General features: G+C 31.1%; 1 protein-coding gene and 1 long non-coding RNA gene across 2 annotated transcripts; one reads left to right on the top strand and one right to left on the bottom strand.

The window, feature by feature from the left end:
* Positions 1-14: 14 nt before the first annotated feature.
* Chc (Clathrin heavy chain) lies at positions 15-22909 on the top strand. The gene is given in 23 exon segments (XM_074173737.1): positions 15-227; positions 4582-4795; positions 7060-7082; positions 7084-7259; positions 7363-7627; positions 8591-8843; positions 8911-9129; positions 9254-9371; positions 9427-9601; positions 9665-9951; positions 11217-11596; positions 13001-13311; positions 13400-13665; positions 13720-14117; positions 15839-16042; positions 16862-17443; positions 17525-17706; positions 18806-18935; positions 18938-19043; positions 19254-19386; positions 19607-19888; positions 20012-20237; positions 21913-22909. Coding segments are annotated over 23 exon segments (5067 nt in total). The 5' UTR covers positions 15-182; the 3' UTR covers positions 22005-22909.
* On the bottom strand, positions 109-1360 carry LOC141481712 (uncharacterized). The gene is made up of 2 exons (XR_012465119.1): positions 894-1360; positions 109-807 (listed from the first exon to the last, which is right to left on the bottom strand). It is a non-coding gene; the product is annotated as an uncharacterized lncRNA (long non-coding RNA).
* Positions 22910-24730: the final 1821 nt, after the last annotated feature.

Raw genomic sequence — 24730 nt, 5'->3', positions numbered from 1 at the left:
ACAGCGAGCTGTGTTGTTCTACGTCTACAAGGCTTCCATCTTGGATGTTTCATACATGGACTGTCAGTTTTGTGTGAAAAAAAAAGTTTATATTTCGTTACTAATTCGTGTTAATATTCGTTCGATAGGCAAGAAGTGTTTTTAACTTTATTTTGTGTGTTTTGTTGCAAAAATACAGCAACATGACGCAGCAGTTGCTTCCTATAAAGTTCCAGGAACACTTACAGGTAAAAAATAACAAAACGCCCCTTGTCCAGATTTTTCGGTAGTTTTTTATCGTCGTAGTGTTTTCCCAAATAATTATCGATCTTGCGAAGTGCTGTGATCATAGCTTTTAATAATAGAATTATACAAGAGTACATTCCCTCTTCGAAAATTTGACATTTGGAAATTGAACCGGTACTTTGTGTGGGGGCGGCTTGCTTTTTGCTTCATTATTAAATTGATGATTTTTCATTATTACATTGATGATTTTTCATTATTACAAAGACTCGTGAGGTATTTCTCCTTAAAATACCACTTCTCGTTTTTAATGGTGGCTAATAATCCCCCGAGAATTGGGTCATTATTAAAGGGTCATCACATGGAGGGGTGGATTCCTACGAACTTGTTTTACTATTGATTACCTTCTTTAATTTCCTTTTTTGTGTTTCAAACATTCCAAGCCCCTAGGACATTCATCCAAAAGATACATCAAACTAAATTTCTATTTTTTTTCAAGTTTTATAAAACTTTTCTCACTTTTCACTATAGATACCATATTCAAATATTTTTGTACAAAATATACTTCAGATTAATAACTGAAAACTGAAAGAAAAGTAGGTCAGATTGGAAATTTTTATTCATTATCTCATTTTAAGATTCATACCAAATGGTGGTACCATGAAATTTACCTTCAAAATTTTTCTGTTGCTCATTTGGCCTCTTCAGTTTTTCAATTAACCCTATGCTCTTAAAAAGAAGCCCCCAATAGTTCATTGATTTATATTATCCTCTTCTGACAATTTTGGTTTATTGAAATGGATTGTATGGCAGTGCATCTTAGGGTGGATTTGATTTGTTTTGATTTGTAAGAAATTTTAGCCAGTTAATCCTTAATTTTTAGTGGCGACATTGTACAGTGTCACCATGAAAGTCGGTAACATATCAAATTATTATTATTAATACACTTAATGAAATTGGCTTGTGCTTTGAATAAAACCAAAAATAACATGAACACTTGACTAATTGTCAGTTCGTGTCAAAATTGACAATGGAAAGAAGTTTCTTGTACAATTTTATGACCCTGTACCAAATTCCATCAATCTAAGACAATTTTTTATTATAAATTTAAAATAATAAGTCGGTAGATACATTCAGTTCATATTTTCTTCATGAGCCACATCATGTGAATTAGTTTTTATTTCAGTTCTCAATATCTGGAACCTATTTTGTAAGAAAATTTGAATGACTAGATATATAAATTAGGCAAAAGTGTAGCAAATTAGTGAGAGCTTCACTATTTTTAGGAAAAATAATGCATAGTCCACTTTTTATGCAATAAGTACAACTGATGGATTAAAAACTGTTCAAATTGAATGTAACTGTTATGAATTTTAAGTAAAAATATGAAAAATAAAATTTAGTGGCTAATTGAATATCACAAAATACATAGATTAAAAAAATTATCTTCTTACATGTCAGTATGTTGCTCTTTACGCCCAATTCAAACGACAGTTCTTCTGCATACGTCTTTAATGGCATTTCTTATAAATTGGCGTTGAGTTTGAGTTTTATATTTATACAATTCATTTTCATTGTATTCTTCAAATGATGTCGTCAGTGAAAGGTCTACTTTCAAAACTCTCGGCTTCGAATAACCCTATAGAAAAAAGTCCAATGACTTTAAATCAAGTGATCGGGATGGCCAGTAATAATTCCACTCGCATTTTATAACTTAACCTCTAATTGTTTGATTTATGCACTGCTTTACTGCAAGAGTTTAGCGTAAACAAACAACTTTTCTACTGACTTTTTTCGAAATTCTTTGGAGAAATAACGTTTTTCAATTTTGTTTGAAAAAAAAAGCCAATTTTGGCAGCTCTAACTAATAGTTAGTAACAAGAGTTGGTGTTATTTTTGGTCTAAACTCTAAACTAACATTAAAGTCCAATGTCACGTGAATCTATAATTGAAAAAATTCCTATCCTATTGTAAAAAATTACCTCTGGAAACCGGATACCACATAAATGACCAGAACAGTTGACTCATCCAACATTAAAGCTGTGTTTTAAAAATTTCACAAGGTTTATGGGTTACATTGATTTCTCATGGTAGATTCATACACGAAACCTTTACTTTTATACTTTAAAAAAGTTGTTACTATGTAAATCAATACATCCTATCAGTGTGGTATGATAAAGAAAGATAAAAGTTTGGTATTTGAATCAACTATTAGTATCTCAATCTTTAGAAAAATGAATAAATCAAGAGTTCTTTAAAAAATCATAAATAGCTGTTCATATGGATCATATATTGGAAACTAGTCTGAATCATGGCAGTTTCAGTTTTTGTTATATACTTTTCAGTAAAACCTGTTTTATTAATCATATAATTAGTGATGATGAAACGTTTTGCAAGATAATCTATAAGTATGTTCCTTTATGGAAAACAGATGTGAGGAGGTTGAGTGGTAGAATATAACAATTTTCAAAACTGTTCAAAAGTTTAAAAACCTTCAAATTGAGACCTTCCAAGGAATTCAATTTTTTTTTAATGAATTTCATAAAACAATGAATTTTTTGTGTTTGAAAAATGTGGTTAAATTAACTGGTTTTCAGAATAAGTTCACTCTTACAATGGAAGCAGTTATAGGTATCATGAATTTTTTTCTCTTAATACATTCAATACTGTAAGACTTATCGATTTTTCTATACCGTGTATGAAAACAATTACAATCATTTGGAACTGCTTACAGTATTTACACTGAGATAAATTTATCTTGATATCAGTTGTGTATTGTGTATTATTTTTTTATCTCTGAATCTGAGGAGATGAAGTTCAAATGAAACAATAAGTATTGGAATAATTGCCATTGAAATGTGAAAATAATGGCTTAATCTTATGTTCTGTTTGTTTAAATCAAGTTACCAAAAAATTTACAACAGAAATGTTAATAAAACAGTATAGTACATCCATTATTAATAGTCTCTCAACTTATTTTCTAGGCTATGTTTAATGTTGATTTTTTGAAAAGATGCATAATTCTTTCACGATATTTAAATGCTCACAGAAAACAACTTATAATCTGAGGAATAACATTTTTTATGTACATATTTTATAATTTTTATATCTTACTTCAGATTTATTGCTCTTGATTTCAAGATTGACAATAGATGCGTTTTATTACTGGAGTCAGTGGCAGTTCAGAAATTGACAGTATAATTAGTTGACAATGAGTGTTTGATATTTGAAAAATTCATCTCGTTTGTACAAATGTGAAAGTGAGATGTGTTATTTCTGTAGGTCAACTCAGCCAGATAAATATCATGTCCAAGTTTTCCAGCCTGTCTGATGAGGCGCTAATGGAATAAAAATTGAAACAATGAATTATTGTAAATTGAATTCATTCATATACAAAACTGATATTTGTTATTCCTGGCGATCGATTTGACTCGACCATAAGGGAAGAACTACAAAGAATTTTTGAATATTCATGTCTGATGGCTAAATTATAATTTACAATTTTACAAAACATGTAGCAAAGTATGAAATACTAAATATTAATAAATCCTTATGTCTAGTGACTATATTACTAAAAGATGAAACAATTCTGGTACTTACAAGAAAAAAGATGTAACAAATCTGGCACAGACAAATAAAATTGTAAGATAAGAATAGCTTCGAAAACGCTATAGCCTTTTCAATTGATTTGTAAAGACCTGAAGTGATACAATAAACAGATCTAAGTTTTCATGATATTGATTTCCCAGCTTCAAAATACGAGGCATCGGACTGTTCAAAGCATAATTGGTATGGAAAAAATGTATATGAAAAATGTCAGGATTTCTCGTATTTTTTTGTTTAATATGAAAAGTTTTTAGTTGAAGTAGTTCTGTATTATTATTATTAATTTGAAGAGGAAACTCAAGTTCATAGAAATTCTCCTTATACATCTATAAGAAAGTTTTCCAGGCCTCTTGAAGGGGTGAAATATTCCATATTCCAGTGAAATATTGCTACCTCCTCCGACGTCCTAGAAAACTCTGACGTGATGTTTTTATTTTTGAATCGACCTCCAGGAATAGTATATTTCATTTTTATAGGTGTACAAAATAACTTTTTTATTAAGACGAAATTTTTAAATTTTCACCCAATTTGCAAAATGTCAGGATGCCTGGTTGAATCGACCTCTAGGAAAAACAATTCTCAATTTTATAGATGGTTACAGTTAATTGCCAGTGATACGAATTTTTTATTTTTCCACCCTATCTACACCCCTTGAACGGTATGTATTACACTCGCAAGTTTCTATCATAGTATTTTCTAAATCTGAGGCATTTTAGGGTTTTTCCTATTATTATTTCAATTATTTTTTTTCAGCTCACCAATGTTGGTATCAACGCTGCCAACATCACATTTGCCACTCTCACCATGGAGAGTGACAAGTTCATCTGCGTGAGAGAAAAGGTTGGTGAAATATCCCAGGTGGTCATCATCGACATGGCTGATACGTCCAATCCCATCCGTAGGCCTATCACCGCAGAGAGCGCAATTATGAATCCTGCTTCAAAAGTCATTGCTCTCAAAGGTATCGGTATGGCCAGTTTCAAAAAATACTTTTTTTGAAGTATATGTCATAAATTTGGCAACTATTCAAAACAAACAATTCTGATCCGTTTATAAATGCAAGTAAAATGCACGTTGGTTTTGACGTGTTGTGAAGGAACAAAACAACTCAGTTATAAATTATGTTGAAAATGTTTCTAAAATGGCTCCTTTCATCTTTCGTGTACCAATTTTCTGATAGGTAAACAAATGAGTTCAGAGTTTAAATCGGTTGCTTCTAAAGTCGATTACCACTTCTAACAATAGATTCTGAAGTTCTCCCGAAAATTTACCTTTTCAAAAACTATGAATTTGAAAATAGAATGTTTCAATGAGTATTATGTATTTGGTTATTGAACTTCGAATTATTTCATTAATGATTGAAACAACTACACATCGAAAAAGCAGAACAAATAAAAATATGAATTATGAAAAATCGACAGGACTTGCTCTCTTCAACACTATGTTTATGTTCAGTAGTGACACTTGTAGTATTTTTGTAGGATTCAATTGACAGCCATAATTTATTTCTAACAATTTTAAAAAATTCAAATTGTTTAGTATTGGCACCCAGAATGAACTGACAAGAACACCTAAAGCATAGTTTTTAACTTACAAACTTTATCCTTGAAAAAATCAGGGTACATACTCTCAAATGCTGGATATCGAATGGATAGTTAATTTATTTTGACAAATAATAAAAATTGGGTAACATCTCAAAAATGTTTACCTGCATCGATATTTGGAGTGTATTAAAAACTATATACCATTGCAGGTTGGAAACTGTATGGATTAGGTTTTAGGGTATATTTGTTATATAACCACTAGTAGTGAATATAAAAATTTAGAAAACACAAATATCATGGAGAATTGATTTTTAATATTTACCATAGACAAGTACAATTATTGTTTGTGCTCATCAGGTTGTCTCTTATAAGTAAAACACGTTTTTTATTCAAAAAAAAAAATAATATGAAGTCTTCCAAGTTTTTCCAGATGACAAAGTCGTAAAGATCGTTTCAAGGAATTCAAGATAATAACTTTACATGTACTCTACATTTTTTCAATTATGTAAACAAATTTAAAAAAGAAGCCGTTTTACTCTAAGGTATGATATTCATGATAAAGACATCATATATAATTTCAATGTACCAAAATACTGGTCTAGTAAGCTGTAAGTAAATTGAATTGGCTCTACATTTTCAAGGGTGTAATTCTGTTTTAAATAATGGGCATCATCACTGTTCCTTATATTTCTGAGAATGTAATCTGAATTGAACAAATTTCATCATTCTTAGACTAATTCTTAAGTGAACTAGGCTAAATATTTTTGAGATTTTTTCTAAAATGTAATAATTCTGAAGAACTGACAGTATTAGTAGCACATATTTATTTGAAACTAGCTTTTACCCGCTGCTTCTCTCGCATTTATGTGATGAACAATTTTTTTATCTTACATAAAAAATAATTTCTTTTTTAATAAAATATTTTACTTCTAATATCTCCAAGAACATGTGTAAAAAATTTCATGATGATCGGTTGAGTAGTTTTCGCGTGAAATCATAAACAAACTTACATTTATAATTTATAAGCTTTTACTTGCGGTCGCATTTATGTCATTAAATAAGTGTCAGTACAATAGAAATGAATCAATATGAGAAATATATTTTAATGCTTGGCTGGGATTATCAATTTTTAAAAATTATTACATACGATGAAGTTTCGAAAATTTAAAATATGCTTTATTGAAATGCAACAACAAATGTTAAAATATATTTCACTGTAACAAAAATAAATAATTTTCAATTTTTACAATTTAAAAAAATAACCTAATCTCACCTAAAAATAAAAATGAGAAGAAAACAAAAATAATTATAGAAGAATTCCTAAGGGTTGGAACTTCATTACTGGAATGCTAGATGACGTTAAAGTAGCTACATTTTGAGATTTTTTTGACAAACAATTTTTTATCTTCATAATTTTTTTTAATGAAAAGTATCCTATGTTACTTCTAATACCTCCAAGAACATGAGTACAAAATTTCATGATGATCGGTTGAGTAGTTTTCGTGTGAAACCGTAACACACAAACTTACATTCGCATTTATAATATTAGTATGATTATATGTATGTGGAATTATCAAGTAAATGAAAATTCATTATCCTCTACTGAAGTTTCACAAACTACAAGTAAAATAACATCCATGCCTTTGACAAAACCATGAATTATCATATAATCAATTTATGAATTCAGGTAAGGCAGGTGTGGAAACACAAAAAAACACTCCAAATTTTCAACATAGAAATGAAATCCAAAATGAAAGCACACACAATGTCCGAAGATGTTATTTTCTGGAAATGGATCAGCCCTAACACTTTGGCTTTAGTCACTGAAACATCCGTATACCACTGGTCCATGGAAGGAGATTCGACTCCACAAAAAATGTTTGATAGGTAAGAACGCAAGTAAATTTTTAAAAACTTGAAAAACATGCCTTGGAATAGAAACAGTAAGTACTTTAGACCAATAAAATCTAATTACATATCTGTCTTTCAGACATTCCTCTTTGAACGGTTGTCAAATCATTAACTACAGGACAGATCCAAAACAAAACTGGCTACTTTTGGTTGGTATCAGTGCTCAACAATCTCGAGTCGTGGGAGCTATGCAGTTGTACTCTGTGGAAAGAAAATGCTCCCAACCAATAGAAGGGCATGCCGCCTCTTTTGCCACCTTTAAAATGGAGGGTAATCCCGAACCATCGACTCTCTTCTGTTTCGCAGTGAGGACTCTGCAGGGTGGAAAGCTGCATATTATCGAGGTGAGAAAATCGCAAGATTGAAAAAATTGGGTTTTGGATTATTATTATTCTTCCTAAAATCATATTTCATTTTCATAGAACAAGTTTTTTCTGGAAAATATATTTGCAACACAGAAATTTCAACTTTGTAGTCCTGTGACTTTTCAAATAGAATTTTTTCAAAATTTCCACGTTGGTTCATGTCGGATCATGCATGAAGTTTGGCAAAGGTAATCAACCTCCTAGACATACACCCTGACTTGGTCAATCATCGTAGTCAGTCATTCTATACAATAAGATTTTGCAAATGTCTATCAAAAGAATGAAACGTTTATATTGGACGAGAGTAATACATACTCTGACTTGGTCAATCATCGTAGTCAGTCATTCTATACAATAAGATTTTGCAAATGTCTATCAAAATAATGAAAAGTTTATATTGGACGAGAGTAATACATACTCTAGATAAGCCCTGCTTCTCTTTCGACTATTCTACGTGGTACGATTAGGCAAATGCCATAACTTTTAGAAGAAAAAAAGTCTTATGTATCTTCATTTAAGGAGTATTGAAAATACCCTGCTATCAAATTTTTAGGTCTACACATTGATGAAATTGAAATTTATTGAACCCATTCTCTAAATGATATGTCATTTGGGTATTAACAAGGATACAGGTTGTATTCATTCGCTCAACTTTAGTCAATAACTAACATTTTAGCATTCAAATTTATTCCAAATTCTATTTATAGCAGGAGTTAACTTGATGATTTCAATTAAACTTGAGTAAGGACTATGTAAAAAGCCAATTCTTTATAAAGGAATACTTATGTTAATAATTTGTGAACGTATTGAGAAAAGAGAGTTATCAATTTTTCATAACACTTTTATGAAAACATGAAGTTATTAGGCTTATTTTATTGAGTCGAGAGTCTTTTCAAATAATGTTTGTTTTCTGTTGAGAAAGTAGTACTATGTACTTTTCAGGTTGGTCAAAGTCCTGCTGGTAACCAACCATTTCCCAAAAAGACCGTTGATGTATTTTTCCCTCCGGAAGCACAAAACGACTTCCCAGTGGCTATGCAAGTTTCCGCCAAATACGATGTCATCTATCTGATAACCAAGTACGGATACATCCATATGTATGATATTGAGAGTGCCACATGCATATACATGAATCGAATATCGAGCGAAACCATCTTTGTTACTGCCCCACATGAAGTATCTGGTGGTATTATTGGTGAGTTTTTAGTTTTATTTATGGATAGTGAATATCTTCAACTTTTTGGTTTACCAAACTTTTTTAGGTGTTAATAGAAGAGGTCAAGTCTTGTCAGTTTCCGTAGACGAAGAGAGCATAATTAGATATGTCAATACAATTCTTCATAATGCGGATTTGGCGCTACGTATGGCCATCCGTAGCAACTTAGCAGGTGCAGAAGAACTATTTGTCAGCAAATTCCAGATGCTTTTCCAAAATGGACAGTATGCTGAAGCAGCGAAAGTTGCTGCCAACGCACCAAAAGGTATTTTATTAAGCATTTTTTTCTGGAAGGACATTGGTAATATATTGTTTGTTATATTCAACTAAGAGATTGGAAAATATTTTATATCCAAATGTAACAATTATACCTTTTGTCATTTTTTTAGGTATCTTGAGGACTCCTGCTACAATCCAAATGTTCCAACAAGTGCCAACTCAAGCTGGGCAGAATAGTCCACTTCTTCAGTACTTCGGTATACTTTTAGACCAGGGAAAGCTGAATCGGTATATTTTCTATTTAGTGTAAACGTTCTGGAACTGATTTAGGTATTTTTTATAGATACGAGTCTTTGGAATTGTGCAAACCGGTTTTGTTGCAAGGACGAAAACAGTTATTGGAGAAGTGGTTGAAAGAAGATAAACTGGAATGTTCTGAAGAATTAGGAGATCTTGTCAAACAAGCTGATCCTACTCTCGCTCTATCTGTCTATCTTAGGGCCAACGTACCAGCCAAGGTGAAATATTGGTTCATTATTGTGTTAACTCTGCTTACATGAATAACAAATGATACATTTCAGGTAATTCAAAGTTTTGCTGAAACTGGACAGTTTCAAAAGATTGTCCTCTACGCCAAGAAAGTATCTTATACTCCTGACTACATATTCTTGCTTCGCCAAGTTATGCGTACGAATCCTGATCAAGGAGCAGCTTTTGCTGGTATGCTGGTTGCTGACGAAGAGCCATTAGCCGATATCAACCAGATTGTAGATATTTTCATGGAGCAGAACATGGTTCAGCAGTGCACCGCATTCTTGTTGGACGCTCTGAAGAATAACAGGCCCACCGAGGGACATTTGCAGACAAGGTTTGTGCTTTTTCTTAACAGTTTCAAAAGTTTATATGATTGTAATTCGAAATATATGGGACAAAATTAGTGAATTAGAAAATTGGTTTTGAGATGCACATTCTTAGCAAAAAAAAGAAATATGTAGTTGTGCGATTATTCAAAATAATTCACTGGAAAGCAACCAATGAAAAGTCACACAATTGATTGAACTTATTGCATAAGAAGTGAATTGAATATTTGCATTGGCCATAGCGTTTATTATGCAGTGACAATCTCACATATTAACCTTGATATATAGGTTGGGGCCGAGCCAGAGAATCCTTGATAGTTTTTGTTTCCCATAAATATTTTCTACAGTGCCTGCTATATACATACTTTAGTGTATCATGTTTGCTGGAAATGTTATAGCAGATTATCAATGTTACAATAGAACAAGTTATACCACATTTCAAAATGAGTAGAAGCCTTTATATATGAAAGATACTATTATGGTTTCAAAATTTCCAAGAATTTTTAGATAATTATTTTCAAAAAGAAAACATTACTTCAGTTCTTTGAATATATGTTTTTATAAAAGATCTTTCATATGTGTATCTGTATTTGTAAGTTTGCATACAGGTACATAACTATGCAAATTTTTCTTTATTGTATTTTAAATGATGCACTATACATATAGCTGGGAAAGAAAGATTTTGACTTTCTACTTTTCCATCTTCATACAAAAAAATGTGGAAATCTTGCAAAGAAATGAAGAAAGCAATCAATTTCAAAATAAACTCTTCACAAAGGTGTGTAGATCGTGCAAAGGGTAACTTTCAGACACAAAATGGAATAATAAAACCCTCTTGAAACAACTACTATCACATGAAAATTGAATTACATGAAAGAAAAAATAATTTTGAAAAAGACACTGAAGAGGAATATGAATCGCAAAGTGACAGAGGAAACAAAAAGACTGAAAAATATTACTGTAGATGAAGGGCAATTCAGCCTATAAATGAGTAAAAGAACATATAAAATAAATACACATTAAAAAAAACATATTAAATAAGTTAATAAAATCATTCAATGAATACACAACAAATAGCAAAACATTGAAGAAAAAGTAGATAGAGGATGTAAAGTAAGTGATTTTATGGGTTTCTGGGCAAAACTCCGGGTATTGCCATGGTGAACCAAAACATTGACGCCGGTCGTGAAAGCTTACATTCCTAAATGATTTTATGGGGTTCCAGAGAAGAGAATATATAAAATATGTTTGTCATTTATGTTTTTTGTCATAGGTTATTGGAAATGAATCTGATGTCAGCTCCTCAAGTAGCTGATGCCATTCTTGGAAACAATATGTTTACGCACTACGACAGGCCACATATTGCACAGCTCTGCGAAAAAGCCGGTCTGTTGCAACGAGCCCTCGAGCATTACACTGATCTGTATGATATCAAACGTGCAGTTGTACATACTCATCTCCTACCCGCAGATTGGTTAGTCAACTTCTTTGGCACACTGAGCGTCGAGGACAGCTTGGAATGTTTGAAGGCAATGCTTACTGCCAACATCAGACAGAACCTGCAGATATGTGTTCAGATTGCTACTAAGTACCACGAGCAGCTAACAACAAAGGCTTTGATTGACTTATTTGAGAGTTTCAAAAGTTACGAAGGTATGTCATCGTTAGTGTTAATTTATACTTACAATTTTATTCATTTTCAAATGCATTCAAATATATAGAGATCTATACCTTCTGTTCAAAAACTATGATAATTATTTCATGAATGCTCCTGTAAAATATTAGAAAAATTAGACTCTAATGAAATCTCTAATATGAACAGATTTGTGTTTTGAAGTAAATGAAGGAATGAGGACATCCATATATACATACATATTAAAATCTGTTAGAGTTGTTATTCAATTTATGTTTCAATTGTATCTGATCTTTTTTCATTGCACAGATTCAATAATTACGAACCCTGTCAACTGACTGAGCTACCGAGAGTGCAAATTATAATTACAGTAATCTAGAAATAATTTGTTGACTGTAATAACATGTCATGAATACTCTCTTGATTACCTGATACTTTGGGTCATGGAAAACTGTATTATGTGGGCTTCCACAAGGATCTATTCATATGATGATTTGAAACAATATGTTGAATATCATAATAAAACTGTCAATTATTCATCATCTGTCAAGTTTTTAGGGCTTCATATAGATGAAAATTTATCTTAGTGGGAACATATCAAAATTTTACGTAAACAAATGTCCCCATAATTGGAGTACTTTTCAAAATTATACATTTTTGTTACATGTAAAATATTTGAAATATTTTTTTTTTGTGAATTTGAAACACAGTATTTGATATCAGTTTGGGGAGCAGCATCAAATGATCTACTCAAACCACTGAAAATACTACAGAATAAAGTTATAAAATGTATTTTTGAATCAAGTTATGAGGAACTAATTAATAATTTATACAAACAAAAAAATAAATTAGACATATCAAAGATATGCATATTCGAAGTTGGCACCTTTATTCATTTGGGGAAAAAATGAAACACTCAAATTTGATTTACGAAATATTTAGTGATCGACATAACTATTCAACAAGACATTCAGAAATCTCGTAAAGTTTTTAATATTAGATCAAGTATTGGTAAACAATCGATTTATTGGAGTGGTTTTAAATTATATAATAATCTAATAAATTTTTTGAAAAATGTCAGCAAAATTAATCTGGAAAAGTCTAAAAAAATGCCTTTTGTTATAAACCATTATATTATTATAAATATTTTATATACTTCATACATTTTTATTTAGGCGAATCAGTTGAACTTCTTTTTGAACTTTTCTATATTGTTTTTTTTCCTTGTATGAATATTATATGTTTCTTGGAAAATTATTTCTTAATTAAATAGTTAATTTAATAATTTTACCTTTTTATGGAAGCAATGTATTTTCAAAAACAGTATTTTAATTTATTTACAATATTGAACTCGGGTAATTTTCAGTGATTTCAATTTTTTCTGAATTACATTTACATTTAATTTCATATTTTTTATTTTTCAGGACTGTTTTATTTCCTGGGTTCGATAGTCAATTTCTCTCAGGATCAAGAAGTCCATTTCAAATACATCCAAGCAGCTTGCAAGACAGGTCAAATCAAAGAAGTAGAACGGATTTGCAGAGAATCCAACTGTTATAATCCTGAACGTGTCAAGAATTTCTTGAAAGAAGCCAAGTTGACCGACCAACTGCCTCTAATAATTGTCTGCGATCGTTTCGACTTCGTTCACGATTTGGTTTTGTACTTGTACAGAAATTCGCTTCAAAAATATATCGAAATTTATGTCCAGAAGGTTAATCCCAGTAGGCTACCGGTAAGTATCAATATAACAAATAATTCACATATGAATTCAGGACATTAAAAAGTGGGATCATGTGTTTGTATTTAACATGTCATTTTAGGTTGTTGTTGTGCGGCCTCTTGGATGTTGTCGGCCCTGATGTCGATTAAGACAAATTAAAAACTTGATACTTGTCGTGCGAGGTCAGTTCTCCACCGACGAGCTGGTCGAAGAGGTAGAAAAAAGGAACAGGTTGAAATTACTTCTTCCCTGGTTGGAGAGTAGAGTTCATGAAGGTTGTGTAGAACCGGCTACACACAATGCTCTAGCGAAAATTTATATTGATTCAAATAATAATGCCGAGAGATTCCTCAAAGAAAACCAATGGTAAATTGCATACATGAATGAAGTAATTGGATATGTTAACTTGTTTTTTTATAGGTATGATTCACGTGTGGTAGGAAGATATTGTGAGAAACGTGATCCTCACTTAGCGTGTGTAGCATACGAACGTGGTCAGTGTGATAGGGAACTGATTGCTGTATGTAACGAGAACTCTTTGTTCAAGTCTGAAGCTCGTTATTTGGTGCGCAGGCGTGATGGCGAATTGTGGGCTGAAGTACTTCAAGAGAGCAACCCATACAGACGTCAGTTAATTGATCAGGTTGTTCAGACTGCTCTGAGCGAAACTCAAGATCCTGAAGACATTTCTGTAACTGTTAAGGCATTCATGACAGCCGATCTACCTAATGAACTGATAGAATTGTTAGAAAAAATCGTTCTTGACACCTCTGTTTTCTCTGAACACAGAAATCTACAGAATCTTCTCATCCTTACTGGTATGTATCAATTGGTTTTCGAGGAAAAATAAATGATATATTTAAAATTAGTTGAGTAATAGAATTTATCCTGTAAAAATTAATCAAACTTTCATTATGATGATTACACTTTTCAAAAAAAAAACTGTTACACAAATTTTGAAATTATTCAAAATTCTCAACAAATTTTATCTTATCAACCCACTGAAAAATTATTTGACAAATATAAAAATCTTACTGAGAATTATTTGAATATTCTATTTTGATTTATATATTTTTAAAAAAAGATAATATTAAACATAGTCGAACGTATCAATAAAGATAAAATGAACAAATCGAAATCTCAAAGAAATTTTCAATATTTGTTTCTTTTCTTTTTTGTTTCTTTACCAACAAATGTTGAAAAAATTAGATCATTCAATAAATTGAAAAATAAAACAATCATCAACTATCATACAATAATGTCTCTTACTTAATTTAATTTACTGATCTTGATCTCAGAAAGAAGATAATTCAACATTTTAAATTCAATTATTACTGTTATTTTAATATAAAAAAATGAATGAATGAATGATTTATTTGGTAGGAAGATCCTAATACACAAACATAATATACATAATATTTCATGTTATATAGACACACATAGTAAGGTTATAGCACATACATACATATAGGTACACATAAATACATAATATATACAGTCACTTACTATCTATTCTATTGTGATACCTTTTATATAATCAGTCAAATCTTTTTTGAATTGAAACAGGTTTTGATTATTCTTCACATTTTGGGGAAGTTTGTTATATTCAATGAGGCCTTTATATAATAAAATTTTCATGGAGTTTGATAAACTACATTGTGGCAGGTGAAAATTGTCATTTTGTCTAGTAGTGTAATTGTGAGTGGAATTTCTATAAATGATAAATTCTTCGAAATAAGAAGAACATATGATTGGTTATCTAAAAATAAATATCATTGCTGATCTGTAATACCTTTCACGAATAGACATCCACTGTAATGCAATGAGCATAAAGCATATACTTGCATAACGATTACATCCAAGAACCACCCTCACCCAGCGACATAATTTTATTTTGGTCAAAACTGTATTACAGCGTACTTGCAATAATCAAAATGGGGCTGTATTATATACGGTTATTTTCGCATTTGTAGAAAGGTGTTTCGAAATTCTAGTGAAGAAATAGCTTTTTTGAAATCTTTTTAGTCATATAGTTATAGTGTGCACCAAAAGACATACTGTTGTCCAACATAAAACCTAAATATTTGAATTCTTTCACAAATTCAAGTTTCTGACCATCAGCATACAGGGAAAGAGTATTTATATTTATTTGTTTATATTTGTAAGAAAGAGGTTTTAGAATCATAGCTTTCGTTTTTGAAGTATTTAATTTCATTTTATTTGCCGAAAAATAATTCTCAATTTGATTTAGAGATGAGTTCATCTTTTCTATAGCTACTTTCAGGTCTTTATGTGCTATAGATAGTAACGTGTCGTCAGCAAATAAGTTGATGAAGTCACTAGTGTGGTATGTGTTTATGTCATTTATGTAAATCTATATAAATACTCCCAAATTATTTCACTTCGTGACTCTAAAAATTGTTTATTTTGAAATTTCATTTTTTGAAAGTTGTATTTTGAATTATAAGTAAACATTATTATTAATATTATGTGCTGCTTATAGGAATGAGAGGTGATATTTATTTTATTTTTTTTTCAGCTATCAAAGCCGATGCCACTAGGGTTATGGATTATATAAATCGTTTAGACAACTACGATGCTCCTGACATTGCGAACATCGCTATTAACAATCATTTGTACGAAGAGGCTTTTGCCATTTTCAGAAAGTTCGATGTGAACACCTCGGCTATTCAAGTTCTTATTGAACAAGTGAACAATTTGGATCGTGCATACGAGTTTGCAGGTAAGCAGTTTTAAATTACAAAAATACTTCGTGAGTGTTATAATAATATTTTTACCACAAGAAAGTGTTGATATAAATAAGATTACTTGTCATTTGCTCAATATAGTATTTTTACTAAGGTTTGGTTTGCTGAATGGCTTGGGGATGTGCGAGGGAATTTTCTAGAGTATTTTTTCTTCAGACTCAGCCTGATGTGATTGATATTGAATCTGGGATCCCAAAGGAGTTCTAAATTTTTAAAAGGAACACTTGTTCGCTGAATCTGCAATATTATGGCATAGACTTTTCTCCTTTAGTTTTTTTTGTCTGAGGATACATAAAAGTAAAGTTTGTTTGACACATAGTACAGATATGGACACCATCTCAAACAGAAAATAAAACATGCATGCATTACATCCATCATGATAAAAAATTGCCACAGCTTAGGAACCTTGACTCGTACATAACAAAATTGAGCATTCAAGGTTAGGTTATTCGCTATGTCTCTGTTCTGTGAGTCATTTTGCATGAGAATGACCATTTCAAAAAATCTTCATCGTACAATGACATCAATTTTCATAACAGAGTGTCGTTCTCTATAAAAAGATGAAATTCTCTACAAATAATATTACAGCTATTAGGAATATTCAGAGAATATGTTTACAAATGAATAATTATATTTTTGATATATACCAATTTTTACTTGTATGATTCGGATTCAGTGTTCTGGTGTAACTGTACCAAAGTGATCAATACATTATTATTATATTTCGTTTTCAAGAATGTTTATCGGTTGAAGTCTATCTCTGAAATTGGTTTGACAACTGGTTGCTTTTTCAGAACGCTGTAATGAGCCTGCCGTTTGGAGTCAGTTGGCCAAGGCACAGCTCAATCAAGGCTTGGTCAAAGAAGCAATTGACTCTTATATCAAAGCCGATGATCCCTCTGCCTATATGGCAGTCGTCGAGACTGCCTCACAAAACAACAGCTGGGAAGATTTAGTACGCTATTTACAAATGGCCAGAAAGAAGGCGAGAGAAAGCTACATTGAATCTGAGCTCATATATTCCTATGCCAAGACAGGTCGCCTAGCCGATCTAGAGGAATTCATCAGCGGTCCAAATCACGCTGACATACAGAAGATTGGAGATAGATGCTTTGATGACAAAATGTATGATGCTGCCAAGTTGCTTTACAACAATGTATCGAACTTTGCCAGACTAGCAATCACTTTGGTGCATCTCAAAGAGTTCCAAGGAGCAGTAGATAGCGCTCGTAAAGCTAATAGTACAAGAACATGGAAGGAGGTCTGTTTCGCTTGCGTAGATGCCGAAGAATTCAGATTGGCTCAGATGTGCGGAATGCATATCGTTGTTCATGCCGATGAGTTGCAAGATTTGATTAACTATTATCAGGACAGAGGTGAGGTGAATTGTTTTGGAATAGCTGTTGATTGAATCTGTTATTGTTTTCTTTATTTCTTGAAATAATGTTTCTATTCAGGATATTTCGAGGAGTTGATTGGATTGTTAGAAGCTGCCTTGGGACTAGAAAGGGCTCATATGGGCATGTTCACTGAGTTGGCTATATTATATTCGAAATATAAACCAGCCAAGATGCGGGAACATCTGGAATTATTCTGGTCGAGGGTTAATATTCCGAAAGTTCTTAGAGCTGCTGAACAGGTTAGTTTTTTCAAGTACTGAAACAGAGACATTTTTTATGCTTTGAAAACTGGCAAGTTTATTCTGTGATAAAAATTTATTTTATTGTATAAAATTGTTATTAACTTACTATTAGAGATAATAAAGACGAATTATTATTATCTCGTACCTTTCCCGTAATATTTTTTGACTGGTGTTCACTTTTCTGCTAATCTCTAAGTAAGGTGAAGTGGGGCAAGTGCATAAGTCCGCCGAAAAGTACCAACACCACTAGCATTAACGACTGATTTTTGAGGTCTTGTTAAAATTTAACTTTGCAAACCATACCATGCACTTCTCTTTGTATTTCTCTATCCTATGTTTTGTTTTACTCATTTTTTATTTAATTTTTAAATTCCCGACATGGGCGATGGTTAAAATAGTTGAAATGATCTGGATAAAAAGTGAAATATGACAAAAAGTGGGAATTTTTTTTGGGAAGTAGATTCTTTCTTTTCTTCTTTTTTTTTAGTATAGAATGGTTAAAAAATTTGTCGCATTTCACTTATATTTTTAAAATAATAGAATATTTCAGATATCAAAAAATGCTTGTGAGAAAGATTTTACAAAGAGCTTCTTTGCTTTTATTTCTCCACTTTTATACAAAATGTGTGGGGAACTTTCGATGGAATGAAGAAAGCAATTGAGTACAAACTGAATAGTGATTTCAATTGAATTTAATGTTCAAATGAAAGTATTGGCTTCAAAAGTAATTTTACTTTCTGTAATTCAATATTTATATGAAGGTAGTTGTTTTGAAGAAGCGTTTTCTTCCAATTTGTATCTGAAAGTAAAAGTTTATTTTGAATTTGATTGCATTCTTCATTCCTTTGGAAGTTTCCCAAAATTTTGATATAAGGATGGATTAAAAGCTAAAAATGTTTTTCCCAAAAATTAATGTCTTCTGAAAAATATACCCTTTTAGTTTTAAACATTTTTGACTGTATATAAGTATACGGAATCATATAATAACGACTTGGGCACATGAAATTTAACTATCTTGACAATCGCCCATATTAATTGGTTTATTTACCAAGAATGATATCTTTCAATGCTAAATTTTTTGTTGTTTTTTTAATAGGCACATTTGTGGGCCGAACTAGTATTTTTGTATGACAAATACGAAGAGTATGATAATGCTGTCCTGGCTATGATGGCGCATCCAACTGAGGCATGGCGTGAAGGTCATTTCAAGGATATCATTACAAAGGTGGCAATATCGAGCTATACTATAAAGCAATTCAATTCTATCTAGATTACAAACCTTTGCTGTTGAATGATTTGTTGCTGGTTCTTGCTCCAAGGATGGATCACACTAGGTAATGTGAAAATGTATTTATCAAATGAACAAAATATATTGTTGAACAAAGATTATTGAAACATTTATTGATTACCGAAAGAATCGAGTTTGGATCATCATGAGATTCCTGCTCTTCAAATCATTAGAGAACATCAGAATTTATATGTTTCAAACGTCCTTGTATGAGAACTCGTTATTTGAACTGATTATTACTTTTATTTATTTTCAGGGCTGTTTCATTCTTTTCTAAAACAGGTCACTTACAACTTGTGAAATCATATTTGCGGTCAGTGCAGAATCTAAACAATAAAGCAATCAATGAAGCTCTCAATTCACTCCTTATAGAAGAAGAGGACTTCCAGGTATGTTTTGCTGTAGTTATTCAAAATTAACTAACATTTGCGAATGAAATTAAGTTCTGATAAAATAATTCATATCATCGTAATTCAGTTTATTACATTTGCATAATTATAAACTACCAACTCTTAGCAAACCATCTATTTTTTTGTTTGTATCATAATTCAGTCATATATAAGGAGTTTTTATTGAAGGCTGATCATAGTCATTTGTTTGAAACAATAGGGTTTGAGAACATCCATTGACGCTTTTGACAATTTCGACAACATTGGGTTGGCACAAAAGTTAGAGAAACATGAGTTGACGGAATTCAGACGGATCGCTGCTTATCTCTACAAGGGAAATAACAGGTGGAAGCAGAGTGTTGAATTGTGCAAAAAGGACAGACTTTTCAGGGATGCTATGGAGTATACTGCAGAATCGAGGAATCAGGAATTGGCCGAAGAATTGTTGGCTTGGTTTTTAGAAAGGAAGGCCTACGACTGTTTCTCAGCATGCTTATATCAGGTGAGACAAAAATAGCCCTAGGGTGGTTCTCTATGGCATACCAAAGTGCCTCTGCATAGTTTAATCCAATTATTGGAAATAGGTTATATATTTCTGATTCAATTTTGATATTTGCTTCCACAGTGCTACGATTTATTACGGCCTGATGTCATTCTCGAGCTTGCATGGAAACACAAAATAATGGATTTTGCCATGCCCTATCTTATTCAAGTAACAAGAGAGCTGACGACCAAAGTAGAGAAACTAGAACAATCTGAAGCAGAAAGACGGAACGAAGCTGCTGAAGAAACGAACAAACCCATGATGATACCCGAACCTCAGCTCATGCTAACTGCCGGTCCAGGAATGGGTAAGGAATATTTCTAATAATCAAAGAAGCAGTAAAATATCATGCTTTGTAATTTTTATCATGTTAACAATACAAAATTTAGTAGAAAGTTAATGAGAAAGTAAATATACGGGATGGGCCAATAAAAATATAATAGGGTTTCTTTCAATAATATTTATAGATGGATAGAAATTTTATTATCTAAAGAACAGTAAAATTATTGCTGACAAAGTTAGTTATTTATTTATTCATTAATTTATTTACCATGTTGCCTAATTTTACAAACTAATCAACAAATCAACACCATGTACTATAACTATCAGCTAGATATAAGAAAAAAACAAAGGCAAAAATAAGCCAATCAATTATAATCTTTTCAGTCTTTTTAAATGATTCCAAAGGAAAATTGAAAAGTTCTAAATCCACATTGTAAGTGTTAGCAAGTCTCAAAATTCTACCTATAGACTCATTATGGCCGTAGATAGTATGAAGAAAGGGTACTTTGAAGATTTCTGTATTTCTTTCTGGTTTTCTTTGGATTCACATTTAAAGTTTTAAGTTTAACACGTTCCGGGGAATTAATGCTACCATTGATTATTTTGTGAATTACCATAAGATCTGATTCTAATCTATACTTATATCTGCACTATTCTTCAAGTATATCAGTCAATATCCACAATATATGATGGGCACCAAATTGTGGAGTTGTATTCAATTATTGATCTAACAATTGAGCGATATATTATTTATAAGGAAGAGAGAAAGATAATTCCTCATCATATATGTTTCCAATTATTCATATCTTTTCAGATAGTCCTAGAATATTATATATAACATTGTGAATATTCATAGAATCTACAACAAATGCAAAAGAAACTTCACAGGCAGTTGAACAGCATTTGCAATATACATTTTTCATGTGGTTGTTGTATTGTTGAAACTTCAACACTATTAGAATTTCGTGAAAATGAATATCTAGATTACATCAGAAATAGACAATTAACAGGAACGAAGTTGTTGGATTACATTTTGAAATCAGACGATGCAAATCGAGTTGAATGGAACATGATGTAAATAATTGCCAGTGAAACAGACTTAAGCTTAAAGAATCAGAGTATAGTCTTGTATCTGCAAAGTTTACCTAAAACAACTCCTTGGAAGTAGATCTTAATTGGCTAGCCATCTTGAAGAAAGATATGGATATGCAACAGACTACCTTGTACCTTGAATGTTTCAAAAGTAAATCAATAACATTGATATATTTTACATTTCGAAACTCCTTCGACATATGTCAAGATGTTTTGAAAATAAAATTAACCAATGAAAAAACTGCAAGTCAGATTTTTCAATTCTGAAAACGGCGACAGATTTAAGCCTCCGAAACATTAAGATGAATATTTGATAGGCAAAATTGTTAAATAACACAAGTTACTGATAAATAAGACACTTTTCATGTAGTAATTCATATAGGTGAACTAAAAAGTTTGCCCTTTCTACGCCTGTATAAAGTTCTTCATTACAATTTTCATTTTCAGATTGTGCAAGATGAGAATCACTCCAAAAAAGACTGCTAAAAAACTTTGATCTGCTCTACAAAAATTAATTTTGCATTATTTTTTAATATTTGCTTATTTCATTTAGCTTAAATAATCTTCGTTGACAGAAATCATTCATCTAACTGAATTCTATTCCTCAGGCATACCGCCTCAGCAATATGTGCCGCCCCAAGCGTATCCTCAACCTGGTTATGCTCCCCAAATGCCCTACCAAGGTTATCCTGGCATGTAATATAAGGCCCCACTCTTCAACCAAGTTTACAGAAGGGTCTGATCTGTAATTGTCCAGACAATTGATTTGGAGGAGATAGTGCTTCGGAACAATAGTGAAGGTCTTACTATTACGAATTAGATGTGTAAAATATTTCTAATAGAAAGGTGGATGTAAATTTGATCAAGTTAATAGGCTGGGAAGTAACAAAAGAATAATTTATACATTGATGTCAGTAGTAGACTCATCTGGAAGTTTCAGCATGCTACTATAAAGTATGTCGTATCTAGATTGTTTTATCAATATGTTGATAATTGAGATTATTGAAAAAGTATTACATTTTAAATAGTGTTGGCACTAATTGGCAAAAATCATGTGAAGAGGAGTTTACATTCATCTTTCGATCACTAGCAGAAGAGTTATATGTTTTGTGTTCTACACAAAATGCCTACAACTTATAGTTAAAAACAATAAATTAACCATCGTTGACCTAAATTTGCGGTTTTTTCTGGAAGTTTGCTTTTTTTTATCAAATAAATTTTGATTTTTATGTTTTAGTTGAATCAAAACACAATTGTTGCATTAATTTCTAAGAATGTATATATACTATAACGTAAATGCACTTATACTAGTATGTATATAATCCAATTTGTTTTATCGTACTATATCCCACTTTTGTTTTGTAGCCTTTTTATCATTCCTTATTTAAATATAGATATATGTATATGCCGAAAATGTTTATTAACTTATTACATTGAATATCGACAGTGCTTTGCCAATATCCATGTGTGATTTCTGAAATTGCTATTCAAATAAATTTTCTAAAAAAAAAGGTGGATATTGGTGAATATATATGGAGAATATAACACTTTTTTTATTAGGCAATTATTAGTATTTTTCCTGTTAAAATATAAAGCTATGAGATATTTTGGGTTTTTTTATTTGCTTCCAATATCATGAACCTATCCTTATTATTTTGTTATGCAATAAATTGAGGAGTAAACAGAATGTCACACATTTTATGAATAAGTATTCAAAGATATTTCTTACTGTTTTTTTTTTATATTACCAAAAAACAGTAAGAAACATTGAGTCCTTCACTAAAAAATGTCTTTCAAAGATATTTTTTTTAAATTTACAAAAATGATATCTTACAATACAAGGAAAATGTCTATTTTTAAAGCAACTTATCCTTTGGCGCACTATTCAATGTAAATGTTTGAGTTTATCAATTCACAGACATGCTATTAAAATTGATTAATTATTAGTAATAATCAGAAGTTTCTTCATAGTAGGTTGATATGTTTCAACTGATTTTCAAAAGAGTACATGGATGAATTTAATAAATCAATACCATATCTAGTAACATGGCAAGGAACTCCGGTTCTACTTGCGATAAATCTGGAGTCTCGAGTCAATTTTGAATTGTTGGTGCTCCAAAGTAGATAAGTTCAAAAGTAAAGGAATATCAGGGTACTCCAAGCTTAAATGTACATCGTGGGGTGAATACTGCAACTAGGTAACTACAAATCAGCTGTTTCGGGAAAAACTCAAATTCATGTTTTTTTACGATTTTGGTAGAATATGAAGGCTTCATTAAATGTTATTTTACTACCATTTTTAAATTTTAATGTTAATTTAGATACATAATATTCAAATATAATAATTTATAAAAATTTTTTTTGTGATAACAAATTTGATAAAAACAAACAAATCAATATGTTGTTTTAAAAACCACCTTCATACCTAGTTACTTGAAAATCTTTCCAAAGTTCTTCGTGTATTGGTGGTATGGAACTGAGATAAATTTATCTTGGTTTTCGTCGTTTTTAAAATTCCAGATTTCGTTCATTCTTAACCTAAACTTTTTCTTCCTAATTATAACATCTAAAATAAAACAAGTCATACACTACATACAGAATTTATGAAATTAAATGTAAGGACTCAATGCAAAATATGGACAGACAAAAAGATCTATTAAAATACGATATAAGGAACACTTAGCAAACTTGAAATATGGAAGACCTGAAAAATCAGCAGTCACTCATCATATTTTGTAACAAAACCATTTCATAGACTTTAGTTCTTTAAGATTAGTTAGACAAGTTAACAACAACAGGCATCTAGATGCCTATGAGAGTGTAGAAATGAGTAAACCTAATAGCAATGCTAATAGTATACTCTATAGCTTGTTAAAATAATATTTTAATTATTAGATTTATCTGACTATTACATAAGGACACATAAAATTAATGAGCCTTTTTCACGAGAGGCAGTACTAGTAGTAGGGACAAACATAAACTATTCACATGTAAAACAGTAAAACGTAATAATGATTTATTATTTAAAAATATAAATCTGATATAAAAAATTATTTTGTGCTAGTATAATGCCAACAAAGCATTGCTATTTTGCGAATTGTACGCCGGATAATCAATATCCGGAAGAAAACGTGTTTTTTATACCATTTATAAAACCTCATATTAATAAGGTTAGATGTAAGAAATGTATACATGTTTGGAAAAGAGTAGATTTAACAGTGCAAAAAATGAATAAATATTCATATGTATGCTCTAAACATGAAATCAACAGTAAACTTTTCATAGTTAATTACCATTGATTAAAATGAGATATAACCTCATATTTCACTCGGAAATAAATCTGAATTCATAATTATTTTAAATTTCTTTTATAATAGTTTGAATCTACCGCTACTCTTTTACTAGAGTCTGTATACTAACCTGTCT

This window comes from Leptinotarsa decemlineata, unplaced genomic scaffold (assembly GCF_025532065.1).
Source record: "Leptinotarsa decemlineata unplaced genomic scaffold, Ldec_3_MD MMD2_tig00000505_RagTag_RagTag, whole genome shotgun sequence".
NCBI classification, from domain to species: domain Eukaryota; kingdom Metazoa; phylum Arthropoda; class Insecta; order Coleoptera; family Chrysomelidae; genus Leptinotarsa; species Leptinotarsa decemlineata.
This window is presented reverse-complemented; position numbering and strand designations above follow the sequence as displayed.